This window comes from Dromaius novaehollandiae, chromosome 7 (genome assembly GCF_036370855.1).
Source record: "Dromaius novaehollandiae isolate bDroNov1 chromosome 7, bDroNov1.hap1, whole genome shotgun sequence".
In the NCBI taxonomy this organism is placed as follows: Eukaryota; Metazoa; Chordata; class Aves; order Casuariiformes; family Dromaiidae; genus Dromaius; species Dromaius novaehollandiae.
This window is the reverse complement of record NC_088104.1, coordinates 38,491,145-38,510,034: the sequence shown is the minus strand read 5'-3', so window position 1 is coordinate 38,510,034 and position 18,890 is coordinate 38,491,145. Positions and strand designations below refer to the sequence as shown.

The 18,890-nt window shown below is 42.8% G+C and overlaps 1 protein-coding gene across 7 annotated transcripts in view; it reads left to right on the top strand.

Moving 5' to 3' along the window:
* PARD3B (par-3 family cell polarity regulator beta) overlaps positions 1–18,890 on the top strand; it is a 432,959-nt gene that overhangs the window by 317,055 nt on the left and 97,014 nt on the right. For all 7 annotated transcript variants that reach the window (XM_064515264.1, XM_064515263.1, XM_064515262.1 and 4 more), the window contains one exon: positions 16,646–16,756. In XM_064515264.1, coding sequence (XP_064371334.1) covers positions 16,646–16,756 — 111 coding nt within the window. The remainder of the gene's footprint in view (positions 1–16,645; positions 16,757–18,890) is intronic.

Genomic DNA, 18,890 nt, shown 5'->3' with positions numbered 1-18,890 from the left:
TAGGAGAATGGTGGAGATGGAGGCCGAGGCAGAAGAGATGGGGCCACAACCTCCTAAGCCAGCTGACTGCCCTAGGCAGCTGCCTGCTCTGCTTGTGCCTACGAGGCAAGTTTCTGTGATTCTGGAGAGATTTTGCCAAGTGTCTTGAGGATTTAGCAACTAAAGAAATTTCCGCCATCGTTCCTTGTCCTTTTCTCCACTTTTCTGCTGAGGCTTCTTCCCAAGTACAGAAGAATCAACCGGTATAACAGGCTACCTGTTCAGAAGTGCTGCTGTTTTATGATTCCGTACACTTTTCTAAGATGTTGCAGGAGCTAGAAAAATCTTTCTGCCATTCAGAAGCACGTTCTTTTGGCTTGTGATGCTCTGGTGGAAAAAGCTTAAAAGGCACGTTGCGGGGGAGGAAGAACCACCAAGTTCTGCAGATTTGGGGAGGCCAAACTTTGTGCCTTTGAAAATTGCCCTATATAAGCAAATTAAGAAGGGGTGGAAAAGGGGGAATACGCTTCATACCTGTAGTTAAAAGCCTGTTGAAAAAAATCAGTTTTTCTAGTTCTGCATGGCTTTAACAAGCTTTGAAAAGTACTAGAAGTGAATACAATAGCTTATTCACGTGGATTAAACTTTTGGTCAACGGTGGTGCGGAGAGATCACACAGTTTATATGACAGAGAATTCATGACAGATGCCAGACTAATTCTTATTTAACACTGAGCTATCCCACTGAGTTCATCCTTCTCTTCTCAGTCTTTGATGACTTTCCAGGAAATAAGGGACAGCTTGCACTTTTAAAATTTATACTGTTTTAAAGCACTTACCTTGTTATGTAGTTGCTCTTGTAATACACTAGAAGGCTTTGAAACCTCCTCGTAGTCATTATCATATGCATTCTGACTGTACTATTAAGCTGCATCAGCTGCCGCTTCTTCCCTCACTCTGTCTTCTATCACATACATGCAAATATAGATAAGAAAATATTTGAAGAGAATATTCTTCTCTGAACGTCACTGAACTCTGGACCTGGCAGTCCTCCAAGACCAGTAAGTTCCACAAATGTTGATCCTCAAGTAAGAAAGTGCTCCAGGCAGACTCAAAAAGTGGATCCCATCTGGTCTCATCGTGATGAAGGGGTATCAAGTGGAAAGCAGTCTGGTGGACAGCCATATCCCCAATCTAAGATAGTCGCCAGTAGCCTGAAGAGCACGTGCAAGAATAGCAGTGAGCAAATGGAATTAACTCTACACCAGCTGACTTCTACAGGTGCTCTGTAAGGACAAGGATGCATTGCAGTGGCCTATCTTAGATGCCAAAAAGATTGAGATGAGACAATTTTCAAGTTGATGCTAGTAAAAAGAACTTGCAGTCCCCCTGTCCGTTCAAATACACATGGGCATCACGGGCCACCGAGGCGCCTTCCCACCACAGATTCCTGGTGGCTTCACAAGTGCTACAAGACTTTAAGCCAGTGTGTCAGGATGTAGTCAAAGGGATTAGGATTAACAGTGACAAAGACAAGTGACTACGCTAGTTTTAACTCATGATTTTGTGTTTACGCAGCAATAAGAGCTCAGGAAAGGAAGAGTTTGGACATTGCTGGCAGCAAAGAGCCAGCTGAGAGCTGGTAAAAGCTGCATCTGATGATTTATGATTATTTCTGCTGCAGATACAGTTGCTGTAGTCACCTATTTTTCACTCTAGGGCCATGTAAGGGATAGAGGTGAGATCCAGAACAGGAGCAGGGGGAAGCACATAGTATGCTTTTCCAAGGACAGCAAGGATGGAATTTGAGCTGGTGATAGTCAGGCACATGGGTATGTGGTTACTGTCAGTGCAGGTATGTTTTGTCTGTCCAGGTTGAAAACTATGCTTCACATTGGATTCAAGGGATTGGGGTTCAGGAGGAATGAGCATTTTTGGTTGTGTCTTGCTATCCTCTAGGGACATGTCAAAAGTAGGTGCCAGAAGTTGCAAAGAATCAAGATTAGCCCTGATTAAGGTCATTGGGCTGTATTTTAGGTCTAAGATTAACACTTAGAGTTAATTAAGTTAGAGTTAGGGTTCAGGAAAAGTGTTAAAGAACATAGGTACTTTTTCTACCCTGCAAAGTCCTCAAAACTGGCTGGTGCCAGCAAAATCCCATGGTGTTGATGCTGATCTCAATTATGAATCTAAACACTAATCTGTTGGTAACACTGGGGCTAGTATTAAAGTCAGGATGAGAAGACCTGTCGTGGTTTTGGTGGATTCTGTGAGGTCAGTAGAGCTGAAAGGATGGAGGGACCATGGAGTCTGTGCAGTCCTACATACCTGCAACCTACAGGTGTGTGGTTCCCTCGTTAGCCCTATGATTAGGGTTGCGGTTAAGGAGAGCAGTAGGTGGAGAGCTTGTCTTATTGCTGGATCCTTAAAGCTCACCAGCAGAGGATGAAGACTATTGAGAGAAGGGTGCAGTGGCTTGTCCTTGCTGTTGATGGAGATAATTATGGTTTGAGTTTGGGAAAGGAGAGCTCAAGGAACTGAGCATCTTTGCTGGGTGTGGAAGGGCCCAGAGGCTAAGGGTGCAGGCTAGTGCTAGAAGGAATTTGCATAGCACTTGTAATTACTCATCTTGTGAATATGGGTTGTTGAGTTATTTTGGGGTGCTGGTTGGGGTCAAGTGCAAGATTCAGAAAAGGAGGAGCACACCAGTTTCTCGGAAGGGATTCAGGAGAGGACAGGTCTGAGAGCTCACTTCATTTCTGGAGCATCAGGGTATATGATGAGGGTTGGTTCAAAAAATTGGGGTCATGAATAGAGTTAAGTTGGCTAAGCTTAATCCTGGGCTTAGGTTAGTGTTTAATGATTGTAACAGGGGCCTCTCCTCATTTATCTTAATGTTTTCTTTTTGGACGTTCAGCTCTCTTCCATGTCTCGATAAAGTTGCATTGAGCTTATTTTCAACTGGATTTCTCTCTCTGTTTGATATTCAGGAAAATAATGCGTCTGTGAACTATCTTCATTTCTTGAGAGGAGACGTGGAGTTTCTCTGGTACGATAACTTGAATATCACAGGACAAACACAATGTTTGCATTTGTTCTGAGCAGCTGTTCTGTAAAATGGTAAACACTGGATCTACTAGGGAATTCAAGAGATGGGCTAGAATGAAACAGACCTTTCTCTTTCTGGCTCTGCCTCAAGCAAATGAACATTCCTCCACAGATGCTGTGATTGGAACCAAAAGGACGCAGAAAGTCGATGCTCTGTCTCCCAGGCCATGCTGAAATGCAGGAGAGTGACTCCTGGAAAGAGGGGAGGGGACTTCCCAGATGGGATGTTGTTTGGGCTTCTCTGCATTTGTTTTGTTTAGTTGTGCTGATAAAGCACATTGGAATGTGGTATCTAGTAAACATGTTTTTAAAAAGCATAGTTAACACTCAGAAATCAACTGAACTTCGTTCTGCAGGTCAAGATATTAATGATGTTGGAAATCTACCTCAATATTAGTGCTTTCTCCTCCCCAGGGTAATTCCCCACAACAGAAGCAACACAAATATGAAATTTGTTCCTCCCATATGCATGTTTTCCTTGTCCTTTTTTGCTTAAGTCTAAATACTACATTTGAATTCTTCTGTATTCACATTGACAAAAAGCAAATATTTTGCACTTTAGTGCAGTTAAATCTGTTGTTTACTTTCTTCCCATGTCCAGGCATTTTGCTTCTCAGACTTCCCATTCCTTCTCTTTGATATTTCTTGAACAAGACTAGAGCATTTTCAGTGTCATTTCACTTTCAAAGAATACTAGCCATATTATGTAAGAGGAAATTATTGCTGTGTTCTACTTAATGTGAAAATACAGTACTTGAAGCTTGTACCTTTTCATGTTTATCCCGCTTTTGACCAGTTTGTTAAAAGATGAGCAGTGTTTGTTAAAGATGTGCAACAGCAGCACTGGAGCATGAAGTGCACCAAAGATGCAGATGTTAATTCCAGCTATTGTGAGTGGACTTGGGGAAAAGTTTTCTTCCAGGTATACAGCCTTCCAGATATTGAAATTCAGGACCTTGGATTTGACGGTGATTTCTGCTTTATATTCCTGTATCCTCTTACTGCATTTTTCCAAAAATCAGTGGACTGTATTTGTAAGGATACTTACCTATCCCGTAGCAGATGGAAGAGAGACAGTGGTGGAAGCAAGCAGCCATGTACAAGTGAGCTCAAAGATGGCAGGAAATTGTATGACTGCAGGGAAAGGAGTATAAGGGTTTCATTTCCCCGCAGGAAGAAGAAAAACAAAACTGAGGCCAGACAGCTGCCCTTCTTAGTTACAAGGGTGTGACAAAAACACGATCATGCCGTTATAAATCAATGCTGCAGCTTCATCTCAAAATTCTGTTCATCTTTGCTCGAGTTGGCTAGATGCACAACAGTAATATAAGAGTACAAAGACAACTAAAGAAATTATTATCATGAGAAAAATTACGTTTTAAATATTGTATCTAACAAATTGAAAGAAGAAGTGGTATATAGACATCAAATAACAAATGGTATATGGATGATAAATTAGGCATTCTTTTCACTCTTCCTCTCAGTAGAAGATTAAGGATACAGTACAGAAAGGGAAATGCAGATGCTGAATTTGTTTCACGGTCAGGTCTCTAGTTTGTTTTACAGATGAAACACTTTCAGCTAGACATAACTGATCAACTGTGAGCGCTCGTCTGGTGACATTTCTGTTCATACTGTTGTGGGGTTTTTTATGCAGTAAATATTTGGGCCCCTGGCCAAAATGTGTTTGTTCAAGAAGTGAAGAGTGGCTTCTCCTCCTCTCTGCTGGTGAAGGTGGTTTCTGACGGATGTGTCACCCAGTCAGGAAGGAGAAACAACACATGCGACTGGTTGCAGTTGATGATGAATAACCATAATGTTCACTGCAGTGAATAATGATCATGTTCAGTTCATGGATCACACCTACAAATTTGTCCCTACAAATTATTTGATGGACAAAGGCTAACAGCTAGCACATTCAGGGAAAATCGTGGTTGAATCTGGCATGGAAGCACTAAAGGAAGCACTAAATTCATTGACATAGTTAGCCCTACAGTAGTTTCTATCAACACCACATACTTCTTATTCATACAATAATGCTGTCTTCTCCTGGCATCTACTGTGACATAAGTTTTAGTGAAACGAGTGCCAGACTTTATCTGTGCTCTTCGGTCTTCTGTGCTGCTGTGGGCTTTGAGTTAACATCTTCTCATTTAACACCCTCATTTTTTTAAGTTCTTTTTCAGGCTTACTTTTTTATGCCGGGATGATAATGTGCAGAATTTGTAGGATGTTTGTGCTCATTTTTGTCTCTAGATAAAATTAGCACCACTGTTTTAGTTTTACAAATAGCTGAATGAACGAATATCACCTGAGAGCATGGAGCTGCGGGGATATTGTGAAGAGAAGTCAAAGCCTTTGTGTGGTGAATAAAGCATTGCTATATCTGAATGCGAAAGCAGAAAAATAGATTTTTCATACATTGTCACACCAAAACTAACAAGAGGATGGTAATATAAACGTTAATAATGAATCTTCTAAAATTATGTTATACACATCTGTGGCAGAGAGTTAATGTGTGAAAGGCAAGAAATGTGCAAGGAGGGGAAAGATTTGGGAATCTGGGCTGTTTGTTGTTTGTACAGCTTAGGGCTACATGGCTGTAATAGCCTGCAAAACAAAAGTACGTAATGGTTTTAAGCACTATTCTAGAAATTTTCTCTGATCTTGGCCAGTAAAACCTATTTCTCATTCTGATTACTCCACCGGAATGATTGCTTTTAAGATTCAAGAAACAGAAATGATTGCCAGGTCTTGATTGAAGCCTTATAAAGAAAGTTTCTGGCACATAGTTTGTGAGCAATACTGTTGAAAGCAGATACAGCAGAGCTGGGTAGTTCACGTAATTGACTAAAAACTTCAGTCACTTAGTGCTGATATTTATTCCTTATTTATAAAGTGGCACTGAGAAGAACTTTTTAGTGAGTTCAGTCTAGTTTCCCAGTCTGCTGAGAGAGTCTGTTGTGTACAGCAACAGGATGAAGCCTTCCCCGTGCCGAGCCCTTGCCCTTCAGCGGCCAGGGCCGTTCAGTGAGGCTGGTGGAGTCCTGGCGGGTCACTCCTGTGGCGTGAAGTTAGCAGTGGAGTGCTGGAGGGTTAGCAGTCTTGCTGACTTGTCCTAAATACCCCACCGAGGATTATCCCCAACAGAAAGTAACTAGTATCCACAGGCCACAGTACGTTGAGAGTCGAAAATACTTCAAGTCATTTTCTTCAAAGCTTAAACTCAGCTATTACTAATCAATTTCTTTTCTAATAACTGCTTTCAAAATCCACAAAAAACTAGTGGCAGAAGGTCTTGGCAAAGTCAGGTTGAAGTTTATCTTTTTCCTGAACGTCACCACTTTCCAGCGCCTGTTCCTGACATTTTGCTTGGTGTCGGTTTTTGCTGTAGGGAGGAGGACAGGGAAGAGCTTCCTCTTGAGATTTGTAGCAGAGGTTTTTGCCTAATGAACTGGCAGAGAGTGACAGCCTTTGCCTTCTTCAGTTCCCAAGCGAGTGCTGTTAATTCCCTGCAAAATACTGGGGAGCATCTTCACATCAGTATGTCCACACAACTCTTTATCGATGCTAATGAGATCTGCATGTGGTATCAAAGGGGAAATTGCTACCTGCTTTCCAGGGCTCAGTCCTAAATCAGTAAGCAGTGGAACTGCATCGTTCCACCGCTTCTTTTGGGATGTGTTGTCTCTCTCAGCAACTTCACTGTTTTTTCTCCTGTTGCTATAGCTATCCTAAGCCAAGTTTTCCCAAGAAAACCACAGAAATAAGCTAATACCGGGTTTGTCAGTATGCCACATAAAATGCTTTAAAGCTAGGATTTCTGGGAAGCTGAGGGAACTTTGGAAGGCCAGACAGGTTCTCCTGGACTTGCCCTGAAAAACCTTGGTGAAATTGTTTCATGTGGGCAGCTGTTGGTCTGAAAGCTTCCCTTGCTGTGATATAAAAATAATTGAGCCCCTAAAGCATCACTGGAAATCTCTGCTACCATCCAAGACACTTACGGAATCACATTTACAAGTTCTAATTGATAGCCACTGTTTTGACAGGCAAACAGATTTCTCCTCCCAGTGGCTTCATGAAATTGGCCTCCAGCAGACCTTACCATTAGCAGAATTCTACTGAACAGAATATACAAGCTAATAATAAATCTATAGGGAAGGATGTTAACCACAAACTTCTATGTCTAATTAGTAATGTACAATAGCCAAGGCCAGGGAGGGAAGGTATTATTTATCAGAAGGACTGATTTTGACAGTTTAAAAATGCAAAAACATCTATTATTTATTATGCTGAAACACATCTTTCAAAATGCAGTATATATAATTCCCCTCTCCTTGTCTTATTTTGGCATTGTTTTGAATGTTGCTGCTTTGTAAAAATGTTAGCTGTAGTAGAGGCTGCAGGGCTGGGATTTGTGATGCTTTAACCTCCAAAGTTCATTGCAGAACCTAGCAAAAGTCTTCTGAAGTTTTCCCTTCACCCTTCCTACCTCCCTTTCTTAGTCAGCATCCATATCTCTCCCTCTTACAAGCCTCCCGTTAAAAGAAGCTCGGCGTCTCCTCACGGTGTACTGTCTCAGTTCAGTGTTTCTCCAGCGCTGTGAGCAGTTTGCCCGAGCAGCACAGAGCTCAAATACAGGCTAATGCGTCCTGCTGAGAAAGAGGAGCGCGTGGTTTTGGTAGCTCGGCTACCGCGGCGATCTCTGCGTGCCTCCACGGCTTATTGCTGCGCAGTGCCTGGGAGGCACGAGGTCTCTTTCCCAAGACACATTCCTTTTGTGGAGTCTCCAGCAGAAATCTCCAGGAAGAGGTATTTCCGTAGCAGTGCAGCAGCAGAGCACATGAAAGGAGGATGGAGCAGGGGCAGGGGGGAAGAGTGTGCGTGAGGAGAGAGAAAGGAAATGAATGCAGAGAGACCTCAAAGAAGATGGAGAAAGTAATAAAAGGGAAAATGCCACTTAAACTGATATGAAAACAAGGCAGGTGGATGTACAGTGATACCATAATCATAACTCCAAGGTGAATGGTAGAGGAAGAGTATAGGACCTCTTAAACTGGACAAGTCATCTTGACCCTTGATGTCCCAATGTCTTCATTTGTAGAAGGGCATGATGATATTTGCTTACCATGAGTGATCGTTAGAGAGTGGTTATGTTCCTACAGAGCCTGGAGCTTTCAGGGAGGCCAGGGTGTTGTCTCAATCCAAAAGCAAGGGAGTCCTCTGTATTGCTGCTCATTTTGCGAGGGTCATGTCCTCTTCTGGAGGCTGCTAACCCCGCAGGTCTCCTTGGAGCCTGCCGTGAGCCGCTTCACTACATGAAAGTCAAATAAGCCCCGATAAATTCCCACTGTGTCAGAGAAGAGGAGGAAAGCATGTGGTTTGGTTGAGAAGGTGAATATTGCTGATGTGAGATGATTAGCAAGTCTGACACCTCGAAGTATCATGGCTCTGAGTGCAAATGTAGCAGGTTTTCGGGTTTGTTTTGCAAATGTGTGATGTGTATTTAATTTGCCTCATGATTTTTGTATCTGCAGTTCTCACAGTGTCACAGTTTCAAGTTGTACTTCCATTGCCAAAGAGGGTTGAGCAAAATATTTTGTAGTGTGAGTGGATGTTCTCGTGTAGTGCCTTCGTAGCTGAAATGCTAAGAAAAGCATCAAGTATCATCAGTTATGATACAAGAAAGATGAAGAGTCCTTACTATCATAAACATGCATATAATATATATGTATACTATGCATACATATGTAGTTGATACTCTAGTAAATGCTGGGGCCATGCCATTAGTAGCAGGGGAAAAAGAAGAGACATGGAACAGAGGAGAAGAAAGCATGAAAGAAAAGAAAAAACAACTCAGCAGCCTGTTTTTGTCAAGTTTGGCTCCCAAAGGGCTATCATTTCCTTCCTTCAGTTCAGCTTTTCGCTGTCCCAGTCGTTCTCAGCCACCTGCTGAGAGCTGGAGGCACTGGCGGGACACGGAGGGATGCCGGCTCTCGCCCGACTCACAATTTCCAAACCCACATCTGAGAAAAGGGCCGAATGGGCAAGTAGCTCCCGCAGGCTGCCCGGGGAGTCGCCTGCGCCTCGCTTCTGTTTCCCTGCCCAAACCTCGGGGGAGCGGGTTCGCTCAGCAGCTGCATTCCTCTTTTTCCCATGTGACAGAGGATAACAAATTCCTGGAAAAAACACTAGCTATCCTGAATGCCTGCTGCTTTTTTTTTTTTTGTTTTGGTGGAGAAGTGAGAAAATGTGTGGCTTGAAACAGAAATTAAGCAGGCAGCATCAAGGGAAAAGACGTTTCGGCTCTGGTCCTTTCCCTGCGCTTTGAGCCCAGAGTCGCCGTGCCCAAGGCATGGGTGGGATCGCCTCGTTGCCCCCAGGTTGGCGTTTGCAGGCTCCGTACAGAACAGGGATAGCTGTGCTTCTGCGCACTGTCTAGAGCAGAATTGGTATTCACTTCAGAAGAAATTACTTGCCTGTCGGACAGAACGAAGCAGGGGAAAAATAGCTGGTGCTGTAGGAAAATAGGGAAAATAAGAATATATGGGAATAACTCCTTACTTGGGTGAAGGGTAATTACACAGTCTGGTGGACAAGCAAGTAGGGCTCGGTGCGTTGGACAGACTATAAATCAGCTTCTCCTTCTGGTCAAGCGGTAAATCATAGCTGTGCTGTATTATTGTAGGTTTTTCTTTCCTGATGTACGTGATGTGGGATGCAGAATTCTTGTGCTGGTGACCAAAAATACCCAACAACATTGTCATCAGGTGCTTGAAGTATCATTTAATGGAAACAACTGCAGAGCTGCTGTTCAATGTCACTAATTTTCCAGTTGAATAATAGTGGGAGGAGGATCCATCTTAACAAACAACATCTCCCACCCTCTGACAACTTCAACATGTCTTCCAAAAATAAGTTTCTTGAAATATTAAGGACTAATCTTCATAGCTGCTGTTTATTGTCTGTATTACATAGCAGCTGATGAGAGTTACTCCACTCTGTTGATTTAGGAGACAGACCCCTTCTGGTTTTGCAGCAGCCACTTCTAACTCAGGTGTCCCAAATTTTAGGGTACCATCATATTCGTTGGGTTTTGTGTCTGGACATTTCACGTGCTGCGGAGGCAGCGTTTGGTGTGCGGTGCTCGTGGACAGAGCTCCCTGGTAAGGTCTTCCTAATGCCCGATTGCCAGAAGGAGTTACTGTAACTCACTCCTGGCTAAGTTAAGGACGAGTTTCACATTTGAAAAACAGGGCTCAAGGCTTAGGGAGGATGATGCGTGAAAAGATTTTGGGATGTTTGTTTAGATTACCTTTAGTCTGCAATTTCAAGGCAGAGGAGCAGCCTCCAATCATTCCTCTGATACTGAAAGGCAGATAGTGTTCAAGACAACAGTGCTGGCAATGGAGAAGTCTTTTTATTGCTGTCCACACGGCTGATGCTTTCAGGGTAAGCTTCACTGTGTAATTTAGGGCTTTTGTTTGACGTTTCGTTTCCGAGAGTGACCCTCTCTGTTGGAGATTACAGACCTATTATTTACTTGAGGTGTTACAGCAGGCAGGCTTCTCAGATGCGCTGCTCTGAATTCTTTGATTAGCCCTTAAATCTGTGAACAATGTGATGATCCAAGCATTAATACAAATGTGATTAACTGTCTTGCCTTAGCTTCGTTTGCTTTGTTCTACTGATGCCTCCAAGTTACATAATGAGCAGTATATACAGTATATGCATTAAAGCAGTTCCCTGTTGTAGCAGATTTCATGGCAAATTTATTTTCCTTTTAGTAAAGCTTCAGTGGGGAAAAATTTGCTCTCTTCATATATTTTGAATGAACTTCTGGAAGGTTCACATAGTATGCCATGAGGAGGATTGCGTGAAATGCTGAGGGTTAATGCTCCCTGCTCTTAATTTGGAATTCTAGATAAATATGGTTTCGGCATTGATCCTATCTGGACTAATTCTTCGTCACTGTACTAATTAATTCAGCTTGCTGGAGAAAAGATGCTAATTTGAGCATCAAAGAAATAAAGGGGTGGGGGGGAGGTTGTGTTTAATCAGAGTTGTTAAAAAAGCTAAGTTTTACTCCCATTAGACTGGATCTGGAAGCTCAGTCGTTTTAGTCTAGTTTCAGCAGCCAGATACAGTAAATTTTGAGAAAAGGTGGTGGAGGGGCTTGTTCTCTCAACACTGGCAAAAGAAACGGGAGCAACAGAGTATTGGTGTTGATAATGTGAATTTCTTTAATGAGACGGCTTCACTCTAAACATGAAATCTTTTGCGTATTTGTGTTTTTTACATCACCTTTTCTGTTCCTGCTGCCCATAATGAGTTTTACTCTGATTGCAGCGTTAGAATAATGCAGACTATCTCCCGAATGGATTTGAAGATGGCTAAGTATGAGCATACTGACGTTCCCAAAGTTCAGTTAAATTTGCAAAACACGAATTGTAATTAGAGCACAGGAAGTTTTAACAGGTTGTCTTGCACCTCAGTTGATTCAGTAAATCCGAGGAAAGGGCATTTTTCCCTTTTCGGTGGAGCTGGTTTTGGTCCTCAGAGCTGCCTTGCCGGGCGCCTCTCCCTGCCGCCCGTGCCTCGCCTGGCGCCGCCGCAGTAGGGAAGTGCCGCAGGCGGGGAACACCAGCAGCAAATCCAACCGGCGGCTTTTTATTTATTTATTGTTTTTTCCTTTCTGCCCCCAAATCAGGGTTTCCTATTTTGTGATAACAGCGGCAGGCAGGAGCTGCAGTAAGGGGTCCCTGGGGCCAAAGCCTCCGCGGGGAGCGCGCCCTGCTCAAAACGACGGCCTCTACCAAAACACGGGCTCGTCTTTCTGTAGTTTTTTCAGCTTTTATGAAGCTTTTGGTCCCCCTAGTAATAACACTCAATGGCGTACTTCTGTCCAATAAGTAAACATTTAATAAGAAGCCTTTTAGGTATTTAGAAAACCACTGAAAATGTAAAAGATGTATTTCATTAACGCTGCTATTAACATAAATGTAAAATGAGCCTGGCCTGTAATTACAAACAAGTCTGACTCGCTAAGGATCTTTACGGCAATGCGTAATACTCTGTAAAAGTGTATGTATGAAAGTGATTAATCAAAGCACAGCACTGCTTCTAGAGTATTTCTTCTGCTGTAAAGCTGAGTGATAAAATAACTTAAAACACACGGCAGTAGTGGCAGTTAATAAGCTTTTTATGGTCCCTGTGTGGACCTGAAAATCATACCTTATTAGTATCTTTATCTTTCTTGCTCACTCATTCATTCTTACTCACATTTAAATTTAATTTTAAGGGTTATTTCTAGTCTTTCAGGAGGGAGCTGCTTTAATAATCTCAGCATTTTTCCCCATTTGCTGTGAAATGACTAGGAGCCAGAGCTTTTGTTATATGTACTTTACAAATCACTCTGGTTTTTTTACAGATCATTTCTGGAGATGTCAAGGTTTTATGACACTGTTAGGCCGTGTATCTTGCTCGACCGTGTCTCCCGCTGTCTTGAATTATTTCCCCGCAGATGTTTGCAGTTCCGTTATACACCCTGTTAGCTGCAGTGACACCTGCTGATGTGGAGCCACCGAGTTAACTCAAGAGCCCAAGCGGCTGAGTTTAGGCAGCAAGCTGCTCAGGGCTCTACCCGGCAGATGTTCCTCCTGCTTAGAAGTCTGGGACTTTATAGACCTCCCTGCTTTCTAATCCTTGAAGCAAATATCAACACATTTGAGATCTGGAAGCTCACAGCTCCGCACCGAAATGAAGTGTTGCCATGACCACAGCTTTAGGTCTTGCATGCGAGACATTTACCCCAAGTACAACAGAGCAGGCCTATAGGAGGTTCGTTTTAATTTTTATCCTTACAAGCCTCGTGAAGCATACGTGTGCTTTTATACCAGAGCCAATGGAATAGTGATAAATGCAGCAAAAAGGCGACGCGCGTTTGGTATTCAGAGCTTTCGTTCGTGTAACGCTTCTAAGGGAGAAAATGCTAGTTATTCGCAGGACATGGATATTTTCTCTTGAAAGATAAAGGAATAGGATGGTTCCTTGCTGTAGTAAAACATGTTTTCAGCAAGGCTGTACATGTGCTTTTCCCCTAGGGATGACTCATTTGCATTTTTGTGTCTCTGAGATCTGATCACGTAAAGAAAATCCCTTTCTACCTCTGCAGGCAGAAGGACTGTGCTCAGAGCGCTGGGAATATTAACGTTCTCGACTGAAAAGTCTACTAAGGGTATTAGCACTCGAAGGTCTTTAGCAGTACTTCCCAGGCACTTACAGGGAGTGATCGGGGTCCTGGGGCAGTCATTCAAACAACCTGGGAAGTTACGGATTTCTTTCCTGTCATTATGGTTAGCAGTGACTTTGCTTGAATTAAACTCCTATAGAGGGATATAGAATGAGAGGATACAAGCGATCCGTTTATTTGCAGGTCTTCTCATTAAATTCTTCATTTGCTGCATAAAGTTTTCAAAGAGTAACAGTTGTGTCAGATACTAGCTTAAGAGAACTTTACTGTGTGCGGTGCAGCAAAACAGACCTTTTAAAATTAATGTGCTATACATTTTTCATTAATATTTTTATTCTTCTGTCAATAGTATTAATATAAAAGGCAGATTTTACCATAATCCAATTATTTGTTGCCTGGAGATTTGGAAACCTCAAGTCCCAAAGTCATTCAGTTTTCATAGAATTTTAATATGAATTTGATTAATTCCATAATATAGTTGTTTTATCCTGTCCTTATTGAAGGTGGTAGTGGACCTCTCACTGACTTCAGTGTAAACAGGATCAAACCCAGTTGGACGGCAAGCACTCTTCCCGTTTGTTTTTTGTCCTGTGTTTTGTCCTATAAGCAGTAGAGAACCATTAAGCCTGTAGCGCACAAAACTGTGCAGAATTACAGTGGGTAGAAGTTAATTTCGTCATTGTAAGCCCGTGGTAATTTAGAACTCGCCAGCGAACAGACCATAAATTTTAGGACATGGTGTATAAATTCAGGCAGAGATGGTGCTGGATTTTTGTGGTTTAGTGCTGCGTACTCTGTATTGCTTTCCTTAACGGCGTTGAATTTTTGCTATTCTTTTTTTTTAATGTTTATGCGAGATTTTTGTTGAGCTGCAAAACCTATTGCAATAATAATAAAAAAGGAATGGATTTTTAGGATTTAATAATGTGCAAAAGAGACCAAAAATCTGAACATTTTTCCAGCCTTGAGCTATATGCTATATATTTAGTGTAACAGGTGAATATTGTAAGCCTGCACAAATCCCATGTGAAGCCAAAAATAGCAAAAAAACAAAACAAAAGTTGTTTGCATCAAGACGAGCTCACTGTTCTGGTTTATAATTACACTAGAACTTGCCAATCTGTGGCAAGAGCAGCTAGCTATACCAGCAGACAGCACTATTTTTGCTGACAGTTGTCAAGCTGGCAGTTATTGCAATCAAAATTGCCACTTTATTTTATTTAAAATGTATTTCCTCGGTAAGCAAGGAATAATACCTAGACTAGAAAGTGAGGGGATGTAAAATCTTTTTTTTTTGTATTTCTCTCAAGTATGCAACATATCCAACTTCAACTCCCTGCAGCAATACAAAATGCCCAAGAATAATGTTTTCAAAATCAATACATACTACGGTCGAATATGAGACTCTGCAAAACCGTAATTGAAACTGTGGGAGAAAAGTAGGCAGACTGAATATAAACACAGTACCGGAGTTGGATTAGGACCAAGATGCAAGTGCTAATGTAGCCTCTCTTGAGGGAACTGCCAGGAGACCTCTGCGTCGGGCACGAAGAGCAGGAAGCAGAGGGTTTCCAGGTGGAGCCTGCTGGGCTCATCCCAGGGACATTTATCGTTTGGCCAAGAGGAGAGCAATATATGCAACATTTCATCTAGCTTTTGTTTTAAGCCAGGGTTGTCTCAATCTGTGAGCCCTTCCTGCTCTTTCTTACAGTCTGCACCTTCCTGCTCTTGCCCCGTGTCAGTCTGGGGACTGCCAGCGCTCGGAAGCCAGCAGTGCGGTCAGTGCATCGCGCTCTTTTCAGGGAAAGCAAAAGCATGGAAAGTATCTGCTATCATGCCAGACGTACTGAAATGAGTGAGACCGTAGAAAGAGAATTGAAGATGGTTTGTAGATGAGCTACATATGTATTTCAATCAAAGGATCGCTGAAAGAGTGTCAGGCACCAGCTTTATTGCCACATCTAAGAAAAAGGAAGAAAAGCTGTGCACTGAGACACTGCTCTTTCTATGCCCAGCGCGTGTGGCAGAGCCATGATAAAGCATCTCACGCCTAGTACTTGCAGCGTTGCCCTTCTTCTCGTTAGCGCCAAACGTTACATGTCTGTCTCGTGCCCGTCGTTCCCTCTATCACCAAGTTCTCATTGTCTGAAAAACTTGTTGCAGGCTTCCGAAGAACTTCATCTGACCACGGGCTTGGAGCTATTGAATCAATACACCAAAAATTTGGATCGTTACTTTATGAGACTGACTGAGTATTTGCAAGATTTCTGCTTTGGTCAGAGGAGAAACCTGAAGTCGATGATTTACAGCTTAACTATATGCACAGTAGTTCAGCTGTTCCACCTGAGGCAGTTTAAGTTGACATTAGAAAAGGGGGGGGGGGGGGGGTGTGAAGAAGGATCACCCAGGCAATGCTGCAGACTTTCAGAGAAGGGTTTGCAGTTTTGAGTTGGAGTAATTAGTTGGCACTATAGCATATTTAATGAAGAAATCATTACTTTTTTAACCTTGTTATCATTGATTTGCATGGAAGGACACATTAATTTGCATGGGAAGCTCCATAAGAAATGCAGCGTAGCTCCCCGGTTTAGTCACCTTTTACAGGCTGTGTGAAGCAGACTGTTACGCTATGCATATTTGCACAGTGTATAGCATAGTGGGACCCCAGTCGTGACTGGGGCCTCTGGAGCACTTTCACCACCTAAGTATTAAATGATAGCGTATTACTAGTCAGAGGGACAAACCAAGAAGTCCTTTAAAAAGGAGCTTGTAGGAACTGTCTAGGTTTGTACATTCAGAATATAGCAATTTTTTTTTAATTCCGATTGTACCCTCAGTTTAAAAAAGAACAAATCCTTAAATTAAGACCAGCTATGAGTGAGAACAGTTATGATAAGAACAGAACATGTGGCCCAGGCTGTGTGCTGGCACCACAGCCGCGGCAGATTACTTTCAGCGAGCCGGTCTGTGGTAAGAAGAACCTTCAGCTACTTTAAAATGTGCACTAATAATAGTCTGGCCCTGCAGTGCCTTGCATTGCAGGCTTAGGGGGTTTTTTGTTTGGTTGGGTTTTTTTAACTTTCAAACAGTGCTCAGGGTCCAAATCAATTTGTGAGCAGCCCTTCATAGTGCGTATAGCCTATTTAAAACTTGTAACGTGTTTTGCAACGTGCAACATTCGTGAGAGATCAAGATAAAAGCTCACAGTGTTGTGATTGCCTAAAATCTCTGTGTTTTTGGATAGATAAATACTGTTTGTTCTTCTAGTAATCATTTCCTCCTGACCCTCCCTTGATATCTTAAACAGATTTGGAAGGAAGAAAGAAGATAAAAGTGGGAAAGCGGATCAGAAGGGGAGTCCAAAGCACGGTGTACTTAAAGAAGAAGAACTGGAGAAAATGAAAGATGAGCGTGAAAGGTGAGTAAACGGCGTCAGCATCTTTGTTCGCCAGATGACAAACCTCCAACCAGGGGCTGCCCGGGGGACAGCGGTGCCTGGCTGGAGGAGGCCCAGTGCGTGCCCGCGAGCAGCGGGGCCTCGGCAGCGCAGGGGCCTGCGCAGCTTCCTGGCGTATTTAGGTATGTTCTTTTCTGCACCAGTTTGCTGCTTAGCCCTACGCTGTAGTAATAGTCAACAAATGCTGCGTAGGCCCAGCAACAGTAGGAAGAAAGCATGTTCAAATGGTTAAAATTACTCCGAAGAGTCAGAGGCCGCGGTCGCCAGGCAGAGGCAAGGGAGGGCGAGAAGCTGAGGCGCACAGGCGCTGCTGGACGCCTGCCCGCTGTGCGCGTTTCCGAGGTGCGCTCTGAAGAACCACTGGTGTAAATAACCCTGCTTCTCTGTCTTGCTCATAAAATACTCCCTTCCCCTGCCCAATCTTAACAGCTTCATTATCTTTCCAGACAAAGAGAATTTATAGTTTTCTGCTTTCCCCCGTGTCTGCCCTTCAGGAACTGGGCAGAACTTGTAAGTGCTGACAAGGTTCAGCAAACTCCTCTCCCCAACTCATCCAGGTGTCATTCATGGCATGCCAAAGAGGGTCTTTGATCCTTTCGGCTGGCTTCTGTCAGAAAAGTTAATGACCCCACGCTGCTGGCTCTCGAGATTTCTGCAGTTGCTGTAAGACTTTCCAAGCTGTAGTAATATGGGTTACTGGGCCATGGGGAAAGCTTTTGGGGGTCTCCTTCCCTCACGGGAGTGCCCTGCTCCTGGAGAGGGGAAGGAGGTAGATGTTGCGGCTCCCCTTGGGCAGGCAATGTGCCCCCTCAGCGCATGGACTGGCACACAGGCCAGCCCTCGGACTCTTGGTCAGTGCCCAGCGGAAAGATGCCCTGTTGCCGTTCGGGTCGTGCACTGCATGGTCAGCCTTGTGACTGCAGCTAATAGGTCCGATCTTAATATAAAGAACAAATCCAAATCCCAACCCTTGAAGTCTGCTGCTGATATTTACTCTACTCATTTCAAAAGCTAGTAAAGTATCCAGTTGCTGCAGTGCTACTCCTGGATATGGTTAGCCAAAGTTTCAGCATTTAGTTCATCCCAGTTAAATAATGTCAGCAGAAACTTTGTACCGCTTATTTTAAAATTCTTATATCGCATCCCTGATTTTGCCAGATTGATGAGTGCCTTTATTTTAAACTGCTGACTCCCAATTTGGATACTGGCAATTTGAGAGGTATGTGTCCTTCATTTTAAAGAAGCCAGTGTCTTTTATTAGGATCCTGGCAAGCTAAGAAGCATGTATCCCATCTGTTAAAGGGCCAGTGTCATTTACTAAAATGTTGGCAGGCTGCGAGGAATGAACCCTTCTGTCTAGAGGTCTAACGTTCCAATTGGACACCAGATAATTGTTCTTAATATTTCTTTAGCGTTGAATGCTTTTTTAAAAAATCTCAGCCACTGATTGACAGTAACTTGGTAACACTGCATTAGAAACTGGCAGCTCAATGTCTTCATCATTCTGGTTTCTCTAGTAATGATTTCAGTTTTGACCTGGAAGAGTTTGATGCTGAAATGGAGAACAGCAGGTGTGTTGAGAAGTGGATGAACTGAGATGATATTTTTAACTCACTTATTTGATTCTTCTTTCATAATGCACAAGAATAGAAATATCACCCTATTTTCCATCAGGTAATTCTTCTTGGGATCAAATATCTTCTTGGGATCAAAAAAAAAAAAAAAAAAAGAAAAAAAAAAAAAGAAAGAAAGAGAGGAGGAGAAAATTTCCTTACACTATCCCCAAAGCAATGCAACAGCATATACTGTAAATACAAGCAAGTCGCTTCGGCTTTCTAAATAAAATAAGAGGATATTTATATGTTTGCCCACATAAGCCTATCTGCAGGCTGACTCTTCAACCCTGCTTGAGCTGTTGGTCATAAGACAGAAGAGACTTTATCTTTCCTCGAGAAAAATTATATAATGTAGCCAGTTCTCGCATAAGGGCAAAAACTATTTGGGCGATTGAAGAAAATCCGTTGAAGGAAACGTGTTCTGATTTAGTGGGAATTCAGTCTCTTTGCTGTGTTGTTGACTGTTCACCTAGTGATGA